This window comes from Platalea leucorodia, assembly GCF_965183815.1.
Source record: "Platalea leucorodia genome assembly, chromosome: 5".
NCBI classification, from domain to species: domain Eukaryota; kingdom Metazoa; phylum Chordata; class Aves; order Pelecaniformes; family Threskiornithidae; genus Platalea; species Platalea leucorodia.
Genome location: NC_138827.1, coordinates 53,467,726 through 53,487,842, shown reverse-complemented (window position 1 = coordinate 53,487,842; position 20,117 = coordinate 53,467,726). Strand labels below are relative to the sequence as shown.

General features: G+C 39.1%; 1 protein-coding gene across 1 annotated transcript in view; it reads right to left on the bottom strand.

The window, feature by feature from the left end:
• Nucleotides 1-20,117, bottom strand: part of RGL1 (ral guanine nucleotide dissociation stimulator like 1) — an 84,418-nt gene that overhangs the window by 50,407 nt on the left and 13,894 nt on the right. Inside the window, exon 3 of the mRNA XM_082312199.1 lies at nucleotides 3,670-3,878. Coding sequence (XP_082168325.1) covers nucleotides 3,670-3,878 — 209 coding nt within the window. The remainder of the gene's footprint in view (nucleotides 1-3,669; nucleotides 3,879-20,117) is intronic.

Genomic DNA, 20,117 nt, shown 5'->3' with positions numbered 1-20,117 from the left:
AGCAGCCAACAATGCAGTGAATAACAAGCACATCATCTTTAGAAAAGGACACCTATTTTCCTGTCATTCCTACTTGAATGCTCAAATGAAATCCCTTATAAACTGGCTATGCACACATTTCAAAGCTGAGTTAGTCCCGTCTGCTCAATTTCTTTTCTAATCAAGGCTGGTTTTCTCACCTCTGATACACTCCTGAGAAAAAGACAGACAGACTCATAAGTCAGACTTGCCACTTCTTTTGTGCTGCAATCCAATTGTAATATTACAGATGTAATTCCCAGATATGAAAATATTAAGAATTTAATTGCAGAGTTAATTGAGCTAAATTGCACCAGCTATACAATTTACAGAAACCTTTACTGCATGGAGCTGGCATTTCCACAGGAGCCCAAAGAGTTCAGGTGTCTCATGACCAATGATTCTCAGAGTAATTACTTTCTGCAAGATGTTTTTAAAATCCTAACATTAATACTTACATTAAAGAAAACAATACAGAAATAGAAACTAAAGCCCATGATGATAAACTTCATAAAGATCTTGAGTTCTTCCCCCTCTCAAATTTCTATCTTTGAGTATCTGATTTCATAACTTCCATATTTCACTAATTTTGTACGTTTCTATTTTTAGGTTGCTATGATCCTTTTCACTAGGGGAAAATATGGGAAGAAAACAGAACATATCTAGAGGACTCTAGAAATTCCAGTGCAAAAGCAAGATTCCCAAAAGACTTTTTCATCATCCTTATAACACTGCAGCCTAACAGAGTTTGAACACTTCAATGGCTAGTAATGAAACACCATAAAACAACCAAAACCATAAGAAGGCTAATTGACTGTAGGACGGACTGATGTTTCAAGAAATTATCCCTTTGGCCCCAACCCCAAGTTTAAAATGCTTCAGTCCTCAATTACAGATAGAGTTAATTATTTCAGTACTCATTGAAGGGCTGAATTGACAATTCTGGAGAGCTATATCCCCTATTAAGTGCAAAGGGGCAAAAGCACAAGCAGGGACACCACAGTTGAACATGCCTTCCCATGCCTCAGTTCATCCAGACCTCCAGCAGCACCCACAGCTTGGCTTCTTGGGCGGAACCACCTGGAGCACCCACTGAATCCAGCCAGGTGAGGTGGCCAAGAGGAAAAGATCCAGACACTTGCACAGGAAATAATCACCTGTCCCATAGAAGGGTTATACATGGAAAGTCCTCCGTGCAGAAGCACACAGGAGGACAAAGCATCCCAACAGCTACAAGATCCCTTTCCTAGTCCTGCCCAGGGGCTTTGCACCGACCAAAGAGCCAGCACATCACCAAGGACCCAAGGCAGCCTCCCAGCGCCAAGAACCTTTCTCCAAAAGCATCACTTTGGTGATCACCCAGCTTAACAGATTTGATAGTAGATTCTAAACTTGCTTGTCAGATATGTGGGATCTTTTATAATTATACAAATCAAATAAGTGCAATATGTGAATTGCTCTTTGCATAACAGTCTTCTGCCTCCCGAGGACAGCAAAAAACAACCAGACATGGACGTGTAAAAACATGGATGCATGAAAACCCAGGTCGAATTCCAAAACTGTCACTGTGAGTTAGACCCTTACTCTCTCTTTGCCTCAGTATGCTCCTCCTAAGTATCTGCATCATAGTCTATTCCTCTCACTGTTTATCATCTCTTGACAGTAGAGGGTCTTCAGGGTGGGGCCTGTTGCAAAAATTTCTAGGCATGTTTGTACAGTGATTTGTAAAGTGAGGTCACAGCCTCAGGCGGGACATTTATTTGCATTACTGAAGTACCTCAGTAAGAGAGGAATAAGAATGGAAACTACTAAAAATCAAAACTATGTTGAACTGGATGGGGAATGCACATGGAGACGCTTTCTGGGCATTTAAACAGGATATATGAATGTACTTGAAGACAAAATAAGTTGTCTTATGACACCTTAAGAGCCTTTAGTTGAAAAGCAAGGTGTTTATCATTGGGTTTAGAGCCACCTTTGACTGACTGATTCACATTATTTGAGCTACTCGCAAGTTCTCATTGATTACAGAAAGAAAATTTCCCCAGATACACATCAATTAATATATAAGAGCCCTGAAAGAGCAGTCTGGCAACCCACCAACACAGAGCAACAGAAACTACACTGTTCGGGGAATGATATTTAAAATAGCCATTTTAGGCAAAGCATCCTTGCAAAGGCTACTATTTTACTTGTTCTAACTTTTTCTGTTAAAAATATATTTTTATAAAAGTAAGTAAAATAAATCATACATGAAACATTACTGGCTGAAAGTGACAATGTGTATGCATACAACTATTGGTTTCTCCTATAAATTTGTGGCTCTTTGGCAATTTCACGTGCTTAGGAAGCAAGAGAGTCTCGTGACACACTGTCACCTGGCAAGTTAGCTCCTCTTTAAAGTTACTAGAATCCACACAAACTTGGTGTCCTTTCATATTTTATTCTTCAAAGATACATATGTCCAAAACATAGAATCCAAAACTGAGGGTATAGAAAGAATTACCCATTCAAAAGAAGGAATTCCTCAACATTTTTATATTCTTTTATATATGCACTGTCAATTTTTATTGCTCCTCATGTCCTACGTCAGAATTGGTATGGACTGAGAGGTAAAGCTCACAGTAGTAAACCTAAATGTACGGTCTGCTCCCCAGGATGGCAGCTCTTTCCTCATCTGACTTCTTACCTGGCTGTGAAGTTACTGGACTTGAGCAACCACAGCTAGTATTACAATCACAGCAGGCCTGGCAGCTAGGCATTTCAACATCGTTATTAATTGAGCCACATAACATTCTTACAAAGCAAGTAGTATTATACTCCTCTTCAGATACAAAAGAAAAGCACAGATAACTTATCCATGCCTTGTTCCTTATATACCTAGTGGGAGAGCCAAAATTAAAACCTAGTAGTTCTTATGCTACTCCTCTGTTCTAATTACTGTATGCCAGAATAACTGTTCCTGTACCTCACTTGATTTTGAAAATGCAATAAATACGATACTCCCAAAATAAGATCACCTCTGACCCAGTCATGTCTCAGTTAGAATTTAGGGTGAGAAAACTAATGTTGCATGTTCTAAGCATTTATACAGATATAGCAGACATGATTTAACAGTCTTGCTGTAAAAGCTATTCTTATAACATTAAGCGGTTCTTGTGCTGTCTGCAAAAATTTATGACTGCACGTTCATGTGAAGTAACAGACAGGGATAGTGAATTCTTTCTTATGTTTGTACAATCCCCGTTTCAAATCAGCAGCCCCCAAACAGGAGAGTGAGGTCTGAAAATATCAGTATGCAGCAAAACACAGGAATCTATTCTAGCTATGACTTTGCAGCCCATGCATTCTCTTCTTTTTGGGGGGGAAATTATATTAGTTTTCCTGTGTTGGTCCCAGTTTGGTTCCTTAGCAGTCAGACATGGCATACTTTCCCTACCTGGTGACTATGCTTTAATGAGAGTTGGGATGTGGGCAGCATGCATTTACACATTTTATGTTTATGCTGAAATTCTGAATTTTGCAGTATTCTTGATATCTGTCCATCAGGTTATTAAGTCCATGTCCACTAAAAGTAATGGAAGAAATTCCTGACAACATCTCCCTATCATGTAAATGATGGCTCAGTTTCCATTATATATAGGCTCTCACCTGTCAAGGAGAAGTTCCAGTACGTCCTTAGTAGAAGCAAAGGCCCTGTACGTTGAGAGAAAGATACTGATGTAGGTAAAATCATTATCCCCAAAAGCTGTCAGAAGATTCTCCACAAGTTTGTCCAAAGTTCCAGCTTTTATTGTCCTGATCTTGCATGTTTCATACTGGCTCACAGTATGTTCTGGAGGTAACTGGTCCCCTTCAACCTACAATGTTGAAACAAAAACATAGCACAAAAATCAGACAGGTAGATCCCTGACACAGCTTTCACAATGAAACACGGGTTAAATTCCATCTTTTCACAGGAATAGTCCATCTTTAGTTACTAAACGATTTTGTCAATTTTGGCTCTCCAAACACCAAATGCTGTATCAAATAATGGAGGTTTTTAGTAAGTTTATCTTTAAGATATCTCTCTGACATGCTCCACAAAACATTTTATAGTGTGACTGCTATCAAGTTATCTTATAATCCCATCACATATTATTATCTAAAAGAAAATCCATTATCCCACAAAGAATAGTATTACTGAAGGGAACAATAGTGGTAATTCAGTGTCTCACTTAACTTCTGAATAAATATGAAAACTGACCACAACTTAGCATCAGCACTCGTGATTGCCTTGCTGAAAATACCAACTTTGGGTTGCCACACAGAAACTAAGGTCATGAACAGATTTGGATGCAAAACATTTCATGATACTTTTGCAAGGATGGTGTCAAAGTCATCTTGCAAACATGCCATTATAACATTTCATTTTTCTCTTACAGTTCCTGTTTGGCACAGTATTTGTCAACAAATTTAGGGTTTGGTGTTGGGTGTGTATGTGTTTTTTAAACGGCATTTGGTTTTAATGCTTACAGCCTGCTTTAAGCCTGAAATAACTAGAATAATTCTCTTAAATTCTGCCACTATTTAGAGGACAGTTAGGAAAATTATTTTTGTGACTAGTTTAAATACTTATTTGTTAAGTATGTGTGATAAAAAGCTTTAAAAATAGGATTATAAATAAAAAACATCAACAAGGGCAATCTAACAGAAAATTTCTCTCTACCTTTTGAGTTGGCTATCTCTGGGAAGGAATGCTCAGACCACTAGTGTAAGAAAGGCCAAACTCTACAGAGGCAGCATAGGGAAGCGTACAGTTCCCCTTCCGTTGCTGCTGTTTAACAGGAACCGAACCGACTGACATACTGCATCCTCAGCTTGAAGAAAACGTGCTGTGACGCACCTGCTTTTTTACCTTGGTCACAATTAGATGACATGCATCATAAACATTAAATCACTATAATCACATATCACCAGCACTAATAAAACTCCAGTAACAAAAAGGTCATTTTCCTTGAGAGAAAGAAAGGGCTTGAGCCCGTTCAAGTGTCTGCAACCATGAGTGAAAAGAAAAGCCCTGTCAAAAATCCCCAGACATCACTATGATTTATGTAAATAAACTATTAGAAAGTCATCTGAATGACTGAAATATCTTTTTGAAGTACAGAGTTACTTTTATTCACATATACTGAGTTTAGAAAGTATTTTAAGGCAAGGCTTGTACCTAGCTAGGCTTAATGGCATTAGGCAAAGGAAAAATCAGGCCATCGTGAAATATTTCAAGGGGGGGGGGGGAGCGGAAATCTTAAATCTTTTTAGGCTAGATTAAATATATCAGTAGAAAAATACTACAGGAAATAAAATTGTACTGGGCATGAACACACAACAGTCTAGCTTAGTCTTTGCATCATCAATTCCCCTGCAATCTCGGGATAAAAACTACGGAGTTCAACCCATTTTCATTGCACCATTATTCCGCTGCAGATTTCCTCCTTACATATGCACCCACAGCAAGCTTTCACCTGGGACTGCTGTGATGGTTCTCTTCCAAATCACAACCTTCCCCTCCTAGGTAACAGCTTCTGCTGTATCATGATACCAGATAGTAACAGTGTATCATTAGGTCAAATTTCCCAGCCTTACAGTAATATTTTATAATTTAACAGCTCTTCTGGGTTTTCAATATTGTGTCAGTATTTATACAGATTGAGAGACTCCCCTAAGGAACAATACAATCCATATTTTGGGTTTCTCCATGGTTCCTTGACAATACATCTCAAATTCATTCTGACGAAACACCACGAGGACTGAATATGAGATTTAGACACACAGCCATTTTGACCAGAAGTTTTGCTCTAGAAACTGCCTACTAAGGTATGAGTTAGAAACAACAAGGCTAACAATACTGCAATGTTAACACAACACCTTTGTACTAGACTGAGGACATGAAGACAGCATGTTAATGGCTCACAGTCACTACTGACTCTGGCTTGGTATACTGACAAAACACAAAGAAAAAAATTAATATATTCATAACATAATTAGGAATGGATAACCCAGCCACTTCATATTTACATCACTACCTTCCATTGCTTTTGAATTATTTATAACAGATATCCCTTTTTGGATTAAACAATCATAGGATCATTTAGGTTGGAAAAGATCTTTAAGATCACCGAGTCCAACCATTAACCTAGCACTGTCAACTCCACCACTAAACCATGTCTCTAGGCACCACATCCACACATCTTTTAAGTACCTCCAGGGATGGGGACTCAACCACTTCCCTGGGCAGCCTCTTCCAGTGCCTGACCACCCTTTCAGTGAAGAAGTTTTTCCTAATATCCAATCTAAACCCCCCTGGTGCAACTTGAGGCTGTTTCCTCTCATCCTATCGTTTGTTACTCGGGAGAAGAGACCAACCCCCACCTCGCTACAACCTCCTTTCAGGTAGCTGTAGAGAGCAATAAGGTCTCCCCTCAGCCTCCTTTTCTCCAGGCCAAACAACCCCAGCTCCCTCAGCCACTCCTCATAAGACTTGTGCTCTAGACCCTTCACCAGCTTCGTTGCCCTCCTCTGGACACACTCCAGCACCTCAATGTCTTTCTTGTAGTGAGGGGCCCAAAACTGAACACAGTACTTGAGGTGCGGCTTCACCAGTGCCAAGTACAGGGGGACGATCACTTCCCTAGTCCTCCTGGCCACGCTATTTCTGATACAGTACAAATGTCTAATATTATTCTAAAGCTCTGTTACTCTTGCACAAGATCTCATTTCCCAGCTAAACAGGGTCCAACAAACTCTTGTTACGTTAAAATACAACCTGCTGTCTGTATTTAAAAAAAACAGACTAGACAGGGAAAGAAAAAATAGGAATAATAGCAGTACCCCACAATGTTCTGGACTTTCTAATAAGAATTGGGCCCAGGCACAGTTTTTGTGGCAGAAAAGTGCCTCTGTGTCTGTAGGAAGCCCTGGAAGAGCCAGGAGCATCTTGCAGGATCTGTCAACAGACTGCAAAGAGTATAGACAGTAGGCAAGCAGAGGTCCTAGGAAACTAGCAGCCACATCTCAACTGCAAAATGGCACCATTTCATGCTGAGTTTAAGCCACTGAAAGAAGCCATTTCCAGAGGCCCTTTTCTGCCCGCCTCCTACAGCAAACTGGGCTGGGAAAATGGTCCAGCCAAAACAGAGCCCTTCATTTTATTTGGTGGGGTCAGGTTTAACTCAGACAAGTTGCTCAACTTTGTTCACCCCATGGCTGCAGAAACACACAGGCTGACACAGGGAAAACAAGCTTGAGTGCAAGATGTAAGACAATTTCTGGAAGCACCCCAGCTTTACATCTGTTCAAACAGACTGTGAAATTACAGACTGGGTAACTTGGTCTCGTGTCATGAACCCATTAATTCCTTTTATAAATAGACAAGGCAATGTCCAGTACTACTGCACCAAACCCCCCTGTTACCCCAATGCAATCCCACAGGGAATGAATGAGATTACACCAGAGTAACCTGCAAAATCTTATTCCATGGATCTTATGGTTGTTTTAGAGGTGTATAATTTGTCATAAACCTGACTTAAAGGTGCATATAGAATTATATATGACACCACCATTACAGAAACACTAAAAGGATATGTTGTTACCACCACTATATATGTCCTCCATTCAAATTCTCCCTAAGCAAAACTTGCTCAGAAAAAAAAAAAAAAAAAAAAAATTCTTGCTGACTTTTCATCTTACAATTAAAATATACTTTTGAAAATAACTAGTTACACAATACAACCGCTTTCAAACAGGGAAGAAATTCTGCACGACTGTATTTAGCTCTTAATTTTCTGTCCAGCAGTTTCCCAAACTCCACAATGTATTGACTTCAGGCCATATTCTGCTCAGTGTGTAAAAACCTCTCATTCACTGATGTGACTGTGTACCAAACAAGGGCAGAATCTGCTTCCAAGATTGATACATGCACAAAATTTTCCGTTAATTGCAACACTGCAACTTCCCCAGGACATCATGTTGGGAGAATGTTTAAAAAAAACAAACAAAAAAAAACCCAAAACAAACAAAGCAAAACAACAAAACAACCGTAAACCCTGAAAATCTAAAACTGAGTTTGTCAGCAAAACATTAAACTGCTAGAAATCATTTTAAGAGACTTTTAGGCATTGTTTGTATTTGTATTATTTTAGCAATTCTGCCTGTAAGTTTAAAAGGAAAAAAGACTTGGCAGACAAGCTCAATAACAGACTTTCAGAATAAGACATTGTGGGCTGAGTTAGCATGCTAACAGGAAACTACTCAGTCTGGATTTAATCAAGAGGCCATCTCTTCTCTGACATAACCAGGCTACCCAAAGGCAAAAGAGTTTTCATGTTTGCTTTCGTGTTGTCTGCTAGAGGAATACTGTATCTACTGCTATTAAAAGATGTTCCTAAAGCTCTTGGCAAGTTTTGACAGTGGCACACGGTGATCACTGTTACGTGGTACCAATTAAAGCCACCAGAAGTTTTGCAGTGTTTTGTTCATCAAAACAACAAAAAAAGGCTCTCCAGCTCCTTCTGTTCATCTCCTTCAACATGTCCAGCAGTCTAACAATGATGTTAGACCCCAACACCTCAGGGCTTCAGTAAGATTTTCTTGGTCCTCTACAGGGCTAAAAATAAACAAACATACATGGCATTTTACAGTATGATTTATTTTATGTTTTTTAAACAGTTTCATGTTGATTTTTCAGGCAATGGATTACGGCCTGGATAATCTGCGAATGTAACTGATAAGCAAATAGATTCCTACCAGATAGACAGCATCTTTCAAAGGCAAACGTAGAAAGATTGAACTGAGGTATATTCTTGCAAGTCCTTATTTTTTGAGCTTGTGAGGGTACTGATCTAGTGTAATTCTAACATCTTTACTGATCTTCTGCAATGCTGTACCTTCAGAGGGGCCCACTCTCTTAAGGTGATCGTCTTACAGCTATAGAATACAAAACATTACCCACATATACAGTTCTTACTGAAACAGGAGAGCTCCACACAAATTAAAAAACATTCAGGCTAAAAAGTTCCTTCAAACACAAACCAACTCCAAAACCAGCTGCAGATGCCTGGTACTGAAGGAGCTATAATTCGGTTCCAAGCTGGTTACAATTAAGGTCCTGACCTTGCCCTGAACAGGCTGGCTCCTGAACCAACACACAATCTCACTGACTCACCAAGGCGTTGTGAAAGTGCAAGATAGCCCCACGCACAATTCCAGGATGAGGAAAAGATATGAGTATCAGCATAATATCCAACAAACGTCTTCTCTCTGCAACAGCCACCAATACAGGGCTTGAGTAAGCAGGTCCTAAGTTAGAACCAGCTTGTTACTAGGTGTGTAAAAGCAACACTCCCTTATGAATCTGATGAGACACCATGTGCAACCTTTGATACCACAAACTCCATTTCCTATCAGTCCTTCTTTGCAAGAACTGGGAAAGATATGCTTGCCATTTTACCTACTGATGACAGGAAAATAAAGTAAAACCTCCACATGCCCCAAAGTTGCCAGGTATTTCACTCGGTTTGACAGCCAGAATGCAGATCTGGATCCCACAGCCTCGTGGGCCAAAGGTAAAAACACTACCTGTTAACCTTCAATGGGATTATAAATTAATTATAAACTCCACCATCTCCTAAATTAACGATACATCCTAGCAAGAAGGAGTAGAGACTCAAGGTAAAAAAACAGTTCAAATTTTAAACAGTACAAAAATAGGCTGCCACCCAAATAATGACATACAGAATTGTAGTCATTATTTCAGAAATATCACTGGAAACAATCGCTTTTACCCAAAAAAACACTGGTCTGCAGTTTTTTTCCAATGCAAATATTATCTCTTGATACTCTCAAAGTGAGAATCATGGAATGAAATCAATGTAATTGTTTTTCATTAAGCAGACTGGAAAAAAAATACCAAAGAAAACAACTGGGATGAACAATAAGTAAATGAGATATCAAATATTCTTCAGGCTTAGTCATTTAAAACATTACCACTTTACTAAAGACTCATTTTATTTAGAAATTCTGCAAAATTATTTTCAAGAGCACCTAACTAACTAATGTCTCTTAAACTCCATTTTTACTGATTTTAACAGATTTTTAAATGCTTTTGACCTTCCTTGAAACTTACAGCTTTTCCAGATGAGGAGTTTTCCACTCTACCTATTTTTATTAACTTACTGGACAGACACCCTATGCTGGAATAAAACTGCCTAAAGTGCAGTAACTTTTAAGTTAACTAAAAAATAAGGTGCACTAATCAAGAATGACTGTTTCATTTCACTGTTTGCCTAGATGTGATTCAGCTTTCACCTTCTGAAAGTAGGAATAAGATGCACTTTGTGATTTTGCCCTTATTTTTTTTTTTTTTATACTGCTTTCTTACACATAGGCTCTCCAGCATAAGCCTTCAATATCTACACTCATCCTTGGGGGGCAGGGCAGCAGAAATGATTAAGCTGCAAAAGCTCCAGAAATACAAGCATCCATAATACCAGTCTGAGACAAGAAAAACCTAAGGTATCCTTCACTTAACATGCAGTCACACATCACTTAAAGAAAGTAGCAAGACAGATGAAAAAGAAAAGTTGTTTGAAGAACAACTGGATTCCATGGCAAAAACACACAGAACTTAAAAATTTGTCTTCAAGATGCTACGTAAGACCCCTACTCACTTTAATCAAGTATTTTTGTAAAGAACAACTTCAAAGATATTAACAACTTATTTGATATAGCGTTTCCTTCCAACAAAGACCCTAATGAACTTTATAATTGAGCCTGCTCCCCTTAAAAGGAAGAAAGCAAGATTGTCCCGTACATATATTGACAGATAAAATCCACAGCAGCTGACAATCATGCTGAACTGACTCAAACTTGCACACATTGTGCCGACTCCCCCCATCTGCACCACATGACCATTAAAAAAAAAACAAACCACAAAAAAAACAACCCTGTGAACAGTGGTAATTTTGCACTAACAATACCACATAACAGTGCACATTAGAAAGAGCAGTGACCGGACTAAGCTTATCAAATGAAGTCACAAGTATTTCAAGTGTTGTTAGGGTAGGCCCCCAGGTGCGCACATCCATGCTTCCTCTTGCAATCAGTTCTGCAATGCTGGCAGTATTTAAGAGCTTTGCATCCCACCGCTCTCCTGTCTGTCCTTGTCCTCCACTCTGCAGAACTGCCAGCCTGGAAAACAGCTTGCATGAGATAAGACTCTGAATTTGAAGGATAATTTCCAGTCTAGGAAACCATGGCTTGAAATGCAGGATTTGGGTGGCCAGAGGTAGGAACTCTTGCAGCCTGCATAGATGCTTGCCTTTGCAAGAGCGGCTGCTTTTATCGTACAGCGCACTTGGAAATAAAATGACTACGGAGCTCTCCGCAGAGTTCTCTCCACTTCGGTAACTCCTATTTCCTCATTTTGGATGCTGCTGAAAATCAGAATTCTGCATGTTAACTGCACCAAACTCAGAAGCCAAAATAACCTTATAAGCTCTCTCCTATGATCCGACAGCTAGGGGTATTCCTGGATTTCCAAAGCGCCACCCTTTTCCTTTCCTTTCTTACGACATAAATAACCTTTCTTGGCAGCAACCCAGAGTTTCCAGGACCAATTAATTCCATGGTCATTATACAAAAGGCATTCTCATTTTCTCGTATCCTTAGAGCTCACAGCCTGGCTGGTATCTGTCTGAAGAGCTGGCAAACAGTAACAAAAGCGGTGGGTCAGATTTAGAAATAAAAAAAAAAAAAAAAAAAAAAAAAGCCTCTTACACAAATGCTGTTGCTCAGTTAGAACCCTTTCACTCAGGCACCTTGCAGCTACTTAAAGCCACTCTGGGGAAAATAAGAAACAACATGCATACCATGGTGCTGAGCTGTGCATTCTCACACCTTCTGAAGTTATGCAAATTTAGACTCATTTGGATATCAGTGAACTATGTGGGACTAGCTCTAAATGAATCAAAGCAAAAGTAAAGAAGCCTAATTTACACATCACCTCTCGCTGCATGCATTAAAAGGAGTTTAAGCAAGTGCATTAAGAAATTGAATCTTCAAACAGGTCTACATTAAAATGGCATTGTCCAACTCTTACAAATGGTGGAACCTATTCAGTCATGGGAATATATAAATTCTTCCTCTGAATTTGGCCCACGTCTTAGAAGCATCTGTGCAGCAAAGGAATGTAATCATATTCAGTGAGAATCAAGCCCCCTGAGAGGTTCACTATGCGGCATAAGAGCTTTTTAAAGAGACCAAAAATTGCCCCAAGAAATAGCCCCAAATCTTCATCTCTAGCTAACTTGTATGATTTATACACTTACCTTCTCATTGCTTCCTACCTACAAAAAGTTCCATCTCATCCTGACTCTCACCTCTCTTGCTAGAAGGACTTTTAACAAGACCAAGACAAGCCCTCCCACCCTCTTCTCTTATCTGACTTATAGTCTTCATTGAGTTAACTGAACCTGAAACATCAGATTACTTAAACCCTTTTCATTTTTGTTTGACGCGTTTCACAGTTCTGCAGTTCACCACAATTTTGTTCTCTCGTAAGCATGCCAGGGACATATTATTTTCATAATACGTCAGTATATATAAATATTCCTTGTGGTGGTTTTGATCGGACATTGAAGCCTAGCAAGTTCCTAATTTAAAATAGAAAAGCAAGAAAAAGAAACCAGTAAGTCAGGTAAGACTGTTAGTCATGTGCATCTTACATTGTTTGAGGAATAGCTGTCATCAAATGACATTTACCAGAAACACTCTTCTAACCCAGCAAACAAACGTGTCCCATAATAAACATCTTTCCAAAGCCCTTCTATATTAACGAAGAATTACTTTTGTAAAACTCAGCATCCTCCTCTCTTCAGTGCATAGAAACACCAAATTGTCCAATCACCAAACTGAGCAGTAAATAAATACTCAAAATAATAGCTAAGTGAGTAGGGCACCAGAACAGAGGCAAGGAAATACATTTTATTGCCCATTTTGGCAGTAAAATCAGCCCATTTTGTAAAATATTTTGACTTCTGAAGACAAAGAAAGTGTTACATAGTGTCTCCATGAGGGAAGCACTCTACATAGTGTCTTTGGACTTGCATAAAACAGTCAGTGATTTAACTGTCAAAACTAATAAAAGCTTTTACAGGTATGGATTATAGAGAGTCCCTAAGAGAGGGAAATGGGCATCTGGGGCAGTTCCCCTGTGCCCCAGAAACAGTAACTAGTAATTACTCTTTCTGCTAACAGCCCTTATCTTAACTTCTCTTCCTCCCTCCCCACACTCTCATTGCTTCCAGCCTGTCCTGGAAATTTGTAGGTGCCAAAGCCTGCTTTCAGTTCCCAGGCTGAGTTACTTACTAGCAACCATAAAGGAGAAAGGAAGGGGTGATTGCGCAGGGAAAAATAGTACAAAAGGTGGAAGACAGCTCAAGTATTTCACTTGACTCTGAAAAAGCTTTCAGTAATCCTGACTGTAGGTTACAATGATAGGTATCCTGCACCTTCCATCTGAGGAATACTTCAGAAATTCAAGCTCACAGCACAGCAAATATTGTATTTACATACAGAATGCAAGCCTCAATTATGATTATCTGAAAACAGCATAATCAAGCACGATGTTTCTACTGTTCACTACCCCAGAAGTTAATATCATCCATATCTATAAAACATTAGACAAATCAGATTACACAGCCAAATATGCATTTGGCCACCACTAAGTTTAGCGAGAACTACTGGCTGACATTTGCAAGAAGCGCAACTATTTTCTCTGCTCACAGATTTTAACTAATTTCAAAAATTTTAGCTGCACAAAGCAAAACATCTGTTAACTGCAGATGGTGGGGAGTTTGGCTCTTCAGATGACAGTCTTGCAGGAAGAAGAGTCCCTCCTGGGAGGTCCTCAAAGGTGGCTCAAGAGAGTGAGACTCTGGAAATTCAAGCCATGGTAATATTAGCCCTGGACAGAGCCATAGGCAAGACCTCTGCGTACCTCATTTTTTCCAGCTATGGAAGGGCACGTTAACACTGACCTGCTCTATAAAGTACTTCAGAGTCCATAGATGAGAAGTACTCTATAAAACTAAGCAATATAATTTCTACACTGAGTCCATATAGCAGATGTAGAAGACCACAAAACCAATCTAGTTTTGTTGCAACAAGCAGAAGGGAGAAGCCAAAAATGGCAACTGAAAACATGACAAATCCATGCATTCATCTCAAAAGGCCAGATGCCAGCTCAGTTCTTTGTAAGGTCTACTAGGAGCTTGAAAACAAACCACCTCTTACTGAAATGAAAACTTCTCCCCAGTTCCTCCTCACCCATTTTACCATCTTTGGAGGAGTCACCTGTCAGTATCATGCAATACCAGTCAGTCTTGATCTTAATATAGGGTTGAGACACCAGAGTGTTCAACAGAAGAGATCTTCACGTGGCCTTAGCTTTTGCACTGTTACCGAGCGATTGTAGAATACTGTCACAAGCCAACAACTAAGGGCACAACAAGCAAGGAATAGTACAAACCTAGGTATGAACAAATACTCTGAAAAAAGAATACAGTCAAAAATCATTGTGATATTTTTGTTAAACAATGTGACATGCTGATATGCATTGTAAGCAGCCAGGTTGAATACACATAATGGAATTCACTTATTAGTGTGTAACTCCCCTACAAAAGAGCTAACTAAACTCTGGAAACGTGGCATAAATGGCTAAGGCCATGTCAACTTCTCAACTTTAAAAGCATTTCTAACAAACATGAAAACACACAGGTAATAACCTACTTTCCTCACTTCAGTAAGTTAAGCATCTTAGGCTAAATTACTGACCTAAAAAGCATATTAGGGACATATTAGTCCCTTTTCGTCCCTCCAGGACTCATTTCGTATGCAAATATTAAAGAACTTTATACAAAGCAGACTGTATAAGCTAGTAGAAGTCAGGTTACCTGATTCAACGACATGTGACAACGCTGTGGTCCCTACACAGAATACTTTCTCCTATTTTAAACTAATCTAGATTTCGAAGGCCTACAATATTGGACCTTTCTCCCCATGTCACCCACATCAATATCCTCCCAGATATAAAAAAAATACAGTCACTAAAGTCATCGTCCAAGCCCATAAATAACTCATAGTCTGCCTTGAAATCGAAAGCCTTGTACTTCAAGTCTCTGTATGTAACCCTGAGCCAAGCCTCAGCTCCTGATCTCGTCCACCTCAATGCTTATGCTGCAATTGCTGCATAACTGCAATTTTAATATTGAGTCACCTCCCATCTCCCTAATTCCCTGTTTTATTGTTAGATAACCCTTGATTATTTTGACACAAGGCTAGACATCACAGGATTATTTCCAGTACAACTGAATTTTGATGCCACTTGATACTGCTATGATATCAGCCCAGTGACATCACCACCACATAGAAGTTGAAAATTCTCCATTATCCTTATATTTATAAGCTGCCTGGATGTTAAAGATGACAACAACTCTAAGTCTACCCTAAAAAATATCAGAGGAAAGCTATTATACAAATTTTGTTTGTGAAACATTGGTCAGTGAAGCCATTTGCCATCCTTCTTTCATGAAAAATGCTAAAACAAAATATGCTGCCATTTTTTTAATAAATGCCAAGTATAGCAAAGAGAAGGGATGATTGATATTACCACTAAACACAGTCAGATTTAATATGGCAAGAGTCACACCATTTTATGAAAATTATAGGTCAACATGAAAAAAATGTATTTTGACCCTTCAGAAACATAAAGACCATTTTTCACCAGTACCTATGTTGTTGCTAGTCAAAAATTGTGATACTTTCCCTCTGAAAAGTCACATTATTTTTTCCCCTTCCAGGAACGTAATTTAATTTAATTGTGGAGCTCATCATCACTTTCTGCTCAGTCAGTAGAAACAAAGACCGTCCTGTATGAGACGGCAAGCAACACTGCTGAACTCAAAATGGATTTAAGGGATGCCACAAGTAATAATTCTGTTGCATAATAGTAGCATGAATGCACATTACATAACCCAAAATGGTTTTATTCATCCTGATTGTATTGTTGGCTTTCTTTTCACACTGTAAAGCTTGCTTAAACAGTACACAGAAATTAAAATTATACTGACTCAGGATTTCAGTGTAAACTGCTACTGCACTCGGTGTAAACAACAAGGCAAGAGTGATAGATTTTAATAGTACGAATAGTTGGAAAATAAAAGTGTAGCTGTGGGAAGATTAAATGCATTCTGACAGGGGAGAAAATATTTAGCAGAAGACTGATTCAGATTTTAAAATAAACTGAACTCGAAGCATAAAGTATTTCTGTGGAAGAAAGAATATCCAGGAAATGTTGTTACATGTTTCATAATAATTACTGTGAGCAATCTCTATTGCCAAGCTTTTTAATCTTTTTATAAAAGAAATAGGTTAGCAGTAAGTAAACCATTTTTATGACCACAGCATGAATACATACCTAAACTGTGTTATAAACTTCATTTCAATGGCTGTGCTTTTTACTACCCTTTGTTTTGAAACTAAGAGACCTCTCCAGGGTGGGGCCTAAGTAGAAAAAGCAGTAATAGTAAGCTAATGTTACCTAATATTAAGGGTTACCAGCTTGAACATTTACTTAAGTGCTGAAAGAGTCCAAAAATATTAGTTCAATCATTAGTTCAGGCCAAGTTGCATTTTTACTATATTATCTAGACATCACATGGGATCAGATTATGGAATCTCTTAGGATTCTTCTCTTGTACACATACCCACACATATAAAGGGAGGGTCTATTTATGACTACATGTGTGTCTGTATGTACCACACCTGTGATGGCAACATCCTTGTGCCAATTCTACAGGTATCTTCTCTATGACAAATTCTGCACTTTGTATGACAAACCGCATAAGCGTACGGCAACTAAACATATTGCATACCTACACAAATTACTGCCTTCTTGTTACTACAGCACTCGACCATTAATCCATGTCTTCTGACACAGCAGAAAGCAGCCCAGGTTGCATGAGCTGAAGCTGAACCCACTGCAGACATTTGTATTTCAGTTTAAGAATGCTATGTTGCAGTTGAACTTAAATCCTTAGGCAATGGACACAAATCAAAACACACACATAATTATGTGGAAGTACTGAGTCAGAATGCAAAATAAGTACAGTTTACAAGTAAGGGGGAAAGAAGGAGCAAAAAATGTCAGGCTATAAGATAAAACAGAAATTGTCCATGTTTACTGTCTGTTTGTTTGGGTTTTTTTCCCCCATTTGTTGTTTAATTGCCCATCAAGAGTTAATAGCATACCTCTGTTCTTCTCTGTCCTGTTCTAACTCTACGGCCACCTGATGTTTTCCAAACAAGATGACTGGTTTTGCACGAAGAAGAATGCAAGCCTTGTGGTTTAAGTAAGTGTGCAGGAGTTCATTCACATTTTGTATGCTACAGGGAGCCAGCAGACCGAAAGCACAGCCAGAATCAATCTGAAGCACTCAATGGGAGGAATGCAAAAGCGTAAGATCTGACTTCGAAATGAAATACGTTATTGTTACTTATGAAACGTTTCCAACAGCAGCACAATGGCTGCCATGTCAAAACATAAGACACCATCCCTGCCTTAAAGGGTTTCTATGCTAAAAATATAAAATGCACCGCAGGTAGAGTCAGAGATTACTGCAAACAGACAAAAGGATGCATAGGCATATCTTCATAATTATTTTCTTGTTGTCTTTGCATGTAATATTTAAACTGGTTTCCAAACACACCTCAGGAGCATTTAGTTAACTAATCTCTTTTGCACTGAAGACAACAGTTAACCCTGAAGGGTGTCCTGACTCGTCCTTTGCATCCCAACACCAACAAAGCTCTGAAACTTTACCAACCTCATCTAATAAGTTTTGTCCAGGTGAATACTATAAACAACTGAAGGACATTCTGCACATGATTTGAGTCAAAACAGAAACTCAATATGATTCAATGCATACAAGCTTTTATGCAAGTTCATGTGGGGCATAAACTATATATAGAAGGAAATAAAACCCTGGGTAGCTCTTTAACATGTGATGGTCTGTTTCTGCTTTAGGATATATAGATACTCAGAAGTTTAGATCATTGATTTTTAAGAGTCAGAAGGAGTCGCTAAGATCAGGAAGTCTAAGCTACTACATAAGACATATCACAAGTCTCCAGTCTGAAGCCCAATACCTATGATAATTTGAATGCATCTCAAAGAATTCAGTCATTCCATATTGTTCAATCATTCTGAGACCTTTCAATAGAAAATGCCACTTTATAATAAAAACATGTTGTTTTACTTGCACAAGAGCTCAAGGACTCCCTAGAAAGGAAGAAACAGCTATTGACTGGGAGAAAGGTTGAGCCTTCATAAGCAGAAAGGCAACTGTACAAAGCAGCTGAAGGGGTGGGAGGGGAAAAGAAAATAATCCTCTAAACTGCTTTCAGAACAAAAAGGTGGGAGGAACATAAGAGGAAAATAGATGAAAGAATAGAATATAACAACAGGATCACTCTGCAAAAGCATTTTAAATGCCTACACCTTATTAGTGCCATTGTGGCCCAGTGGCAGCATTGCCAGCTGTAGTCCACAGGCCGTGAGCTGGAGACCCACGCAGCACTTGAAGCCACTGCAACCCACTCTGATACAGCAACCCACTCCACAGGGCAGGCACTCCTCCACGTGCTGTGTGGTGCACTCCTAGGGTCCTGCTGGGAGGTTTTAGAAAGAAGAGATAAACTCCATCCAACACCAACTCCATCCAAGACATCCAAGGGTGTCTCATCCAACACCCTTTCTCTTCACAGGAGGGATTAGAAGAGCCAAGCCTTTGCATCTGTAAGCAGCAGAATATATTGCTCTCTAATATTTCAACAGTAAAGATTGTACAATGGAGTCACAAGGCATACATCGGGAGGACCCTGCTCTGCTACAGAACTTTTCTTGCATGTCCGGCACAGTAGAAGAGCTTTCTCTCTCATAGGTTTGAATACTATACAGTTGTATTAAAGCACAAGAGTGTGCCTCTACACTCCTTGGATCACTAAATCTCAAAATGAATAGTAAGTATATTACTGGTGAGAAAATTAAACCCCCAGAAGATAAGTTGGGCAGTTCAAGCCCCAGGGTGAGTCATTAGCAAATGAATACTGAGCACAGGTACCTTTCTACATCCAGTATCACAATTGTCCTCAAACTGGTACAACAGGGCCATTACACGTAACAATTCATGTGCTCAATATCAGATACAGCAAAGAGTTTATTCTCAGTGAAGATTTCACATTACTTTTAAGTCATGGGAGACAAGTGGAGCAGCAGCAGCTAAGGAACCATGACCACAAATTTCAGTGGCGTTTACAGTATGCAATAACTTCTGCACTGATGCAGGGCTGAGCTATACAGAAATGATTGCAAAAATTTGGACATAAATTGGTATTTGGACACAAATTGGTGGGAAAGAGGAACAAGTGAAAACTCCATCAGACTGTAACCCAGTAACCTGCCAGAGCAAAAGGTTAATGACTGCTACCATGCAAAAAATGGCAGAAAGCTTCACACCTAAGGTGGAGGCTGCCAAAGTTTCATTTTGATTGCCAAAGCTGTTAAAGGGCAGCTACACTCTGATGGGCAACAGATGGCTTATGCAACTAAATGCAGAGAAATGTAAGAGGCCAGCAAAAAAGTCTGTTGAAAGTACTACCCTCAAAGGTCACACTGTGGCACACAGATCAGAGAAAAGATCTGAAGGGTTAGAGTAGGCAGAACATTAAATCTTTCAGCACAACGCTTGGAAGCGGCAACAAAAAGCAAACAATTCTGCAAAGTATAAATAAAGGGTACCAAAGCAAGTCAAAGGACATTATTCTTCCACTGCATAAAAGGTCTGATGCGACCACATGTAGAGTACCATACTCTGTTCTAGCTGCCTTATTTTTAAAGAGGCTATTATGAAGTTGAATGGGGTAAAGCAAAGGGCAACCCACACGATTCCTACATTTGCAGAGTCTAAAACAGCAAAGATACAAAGTTTTGTTTTACTCTCAAA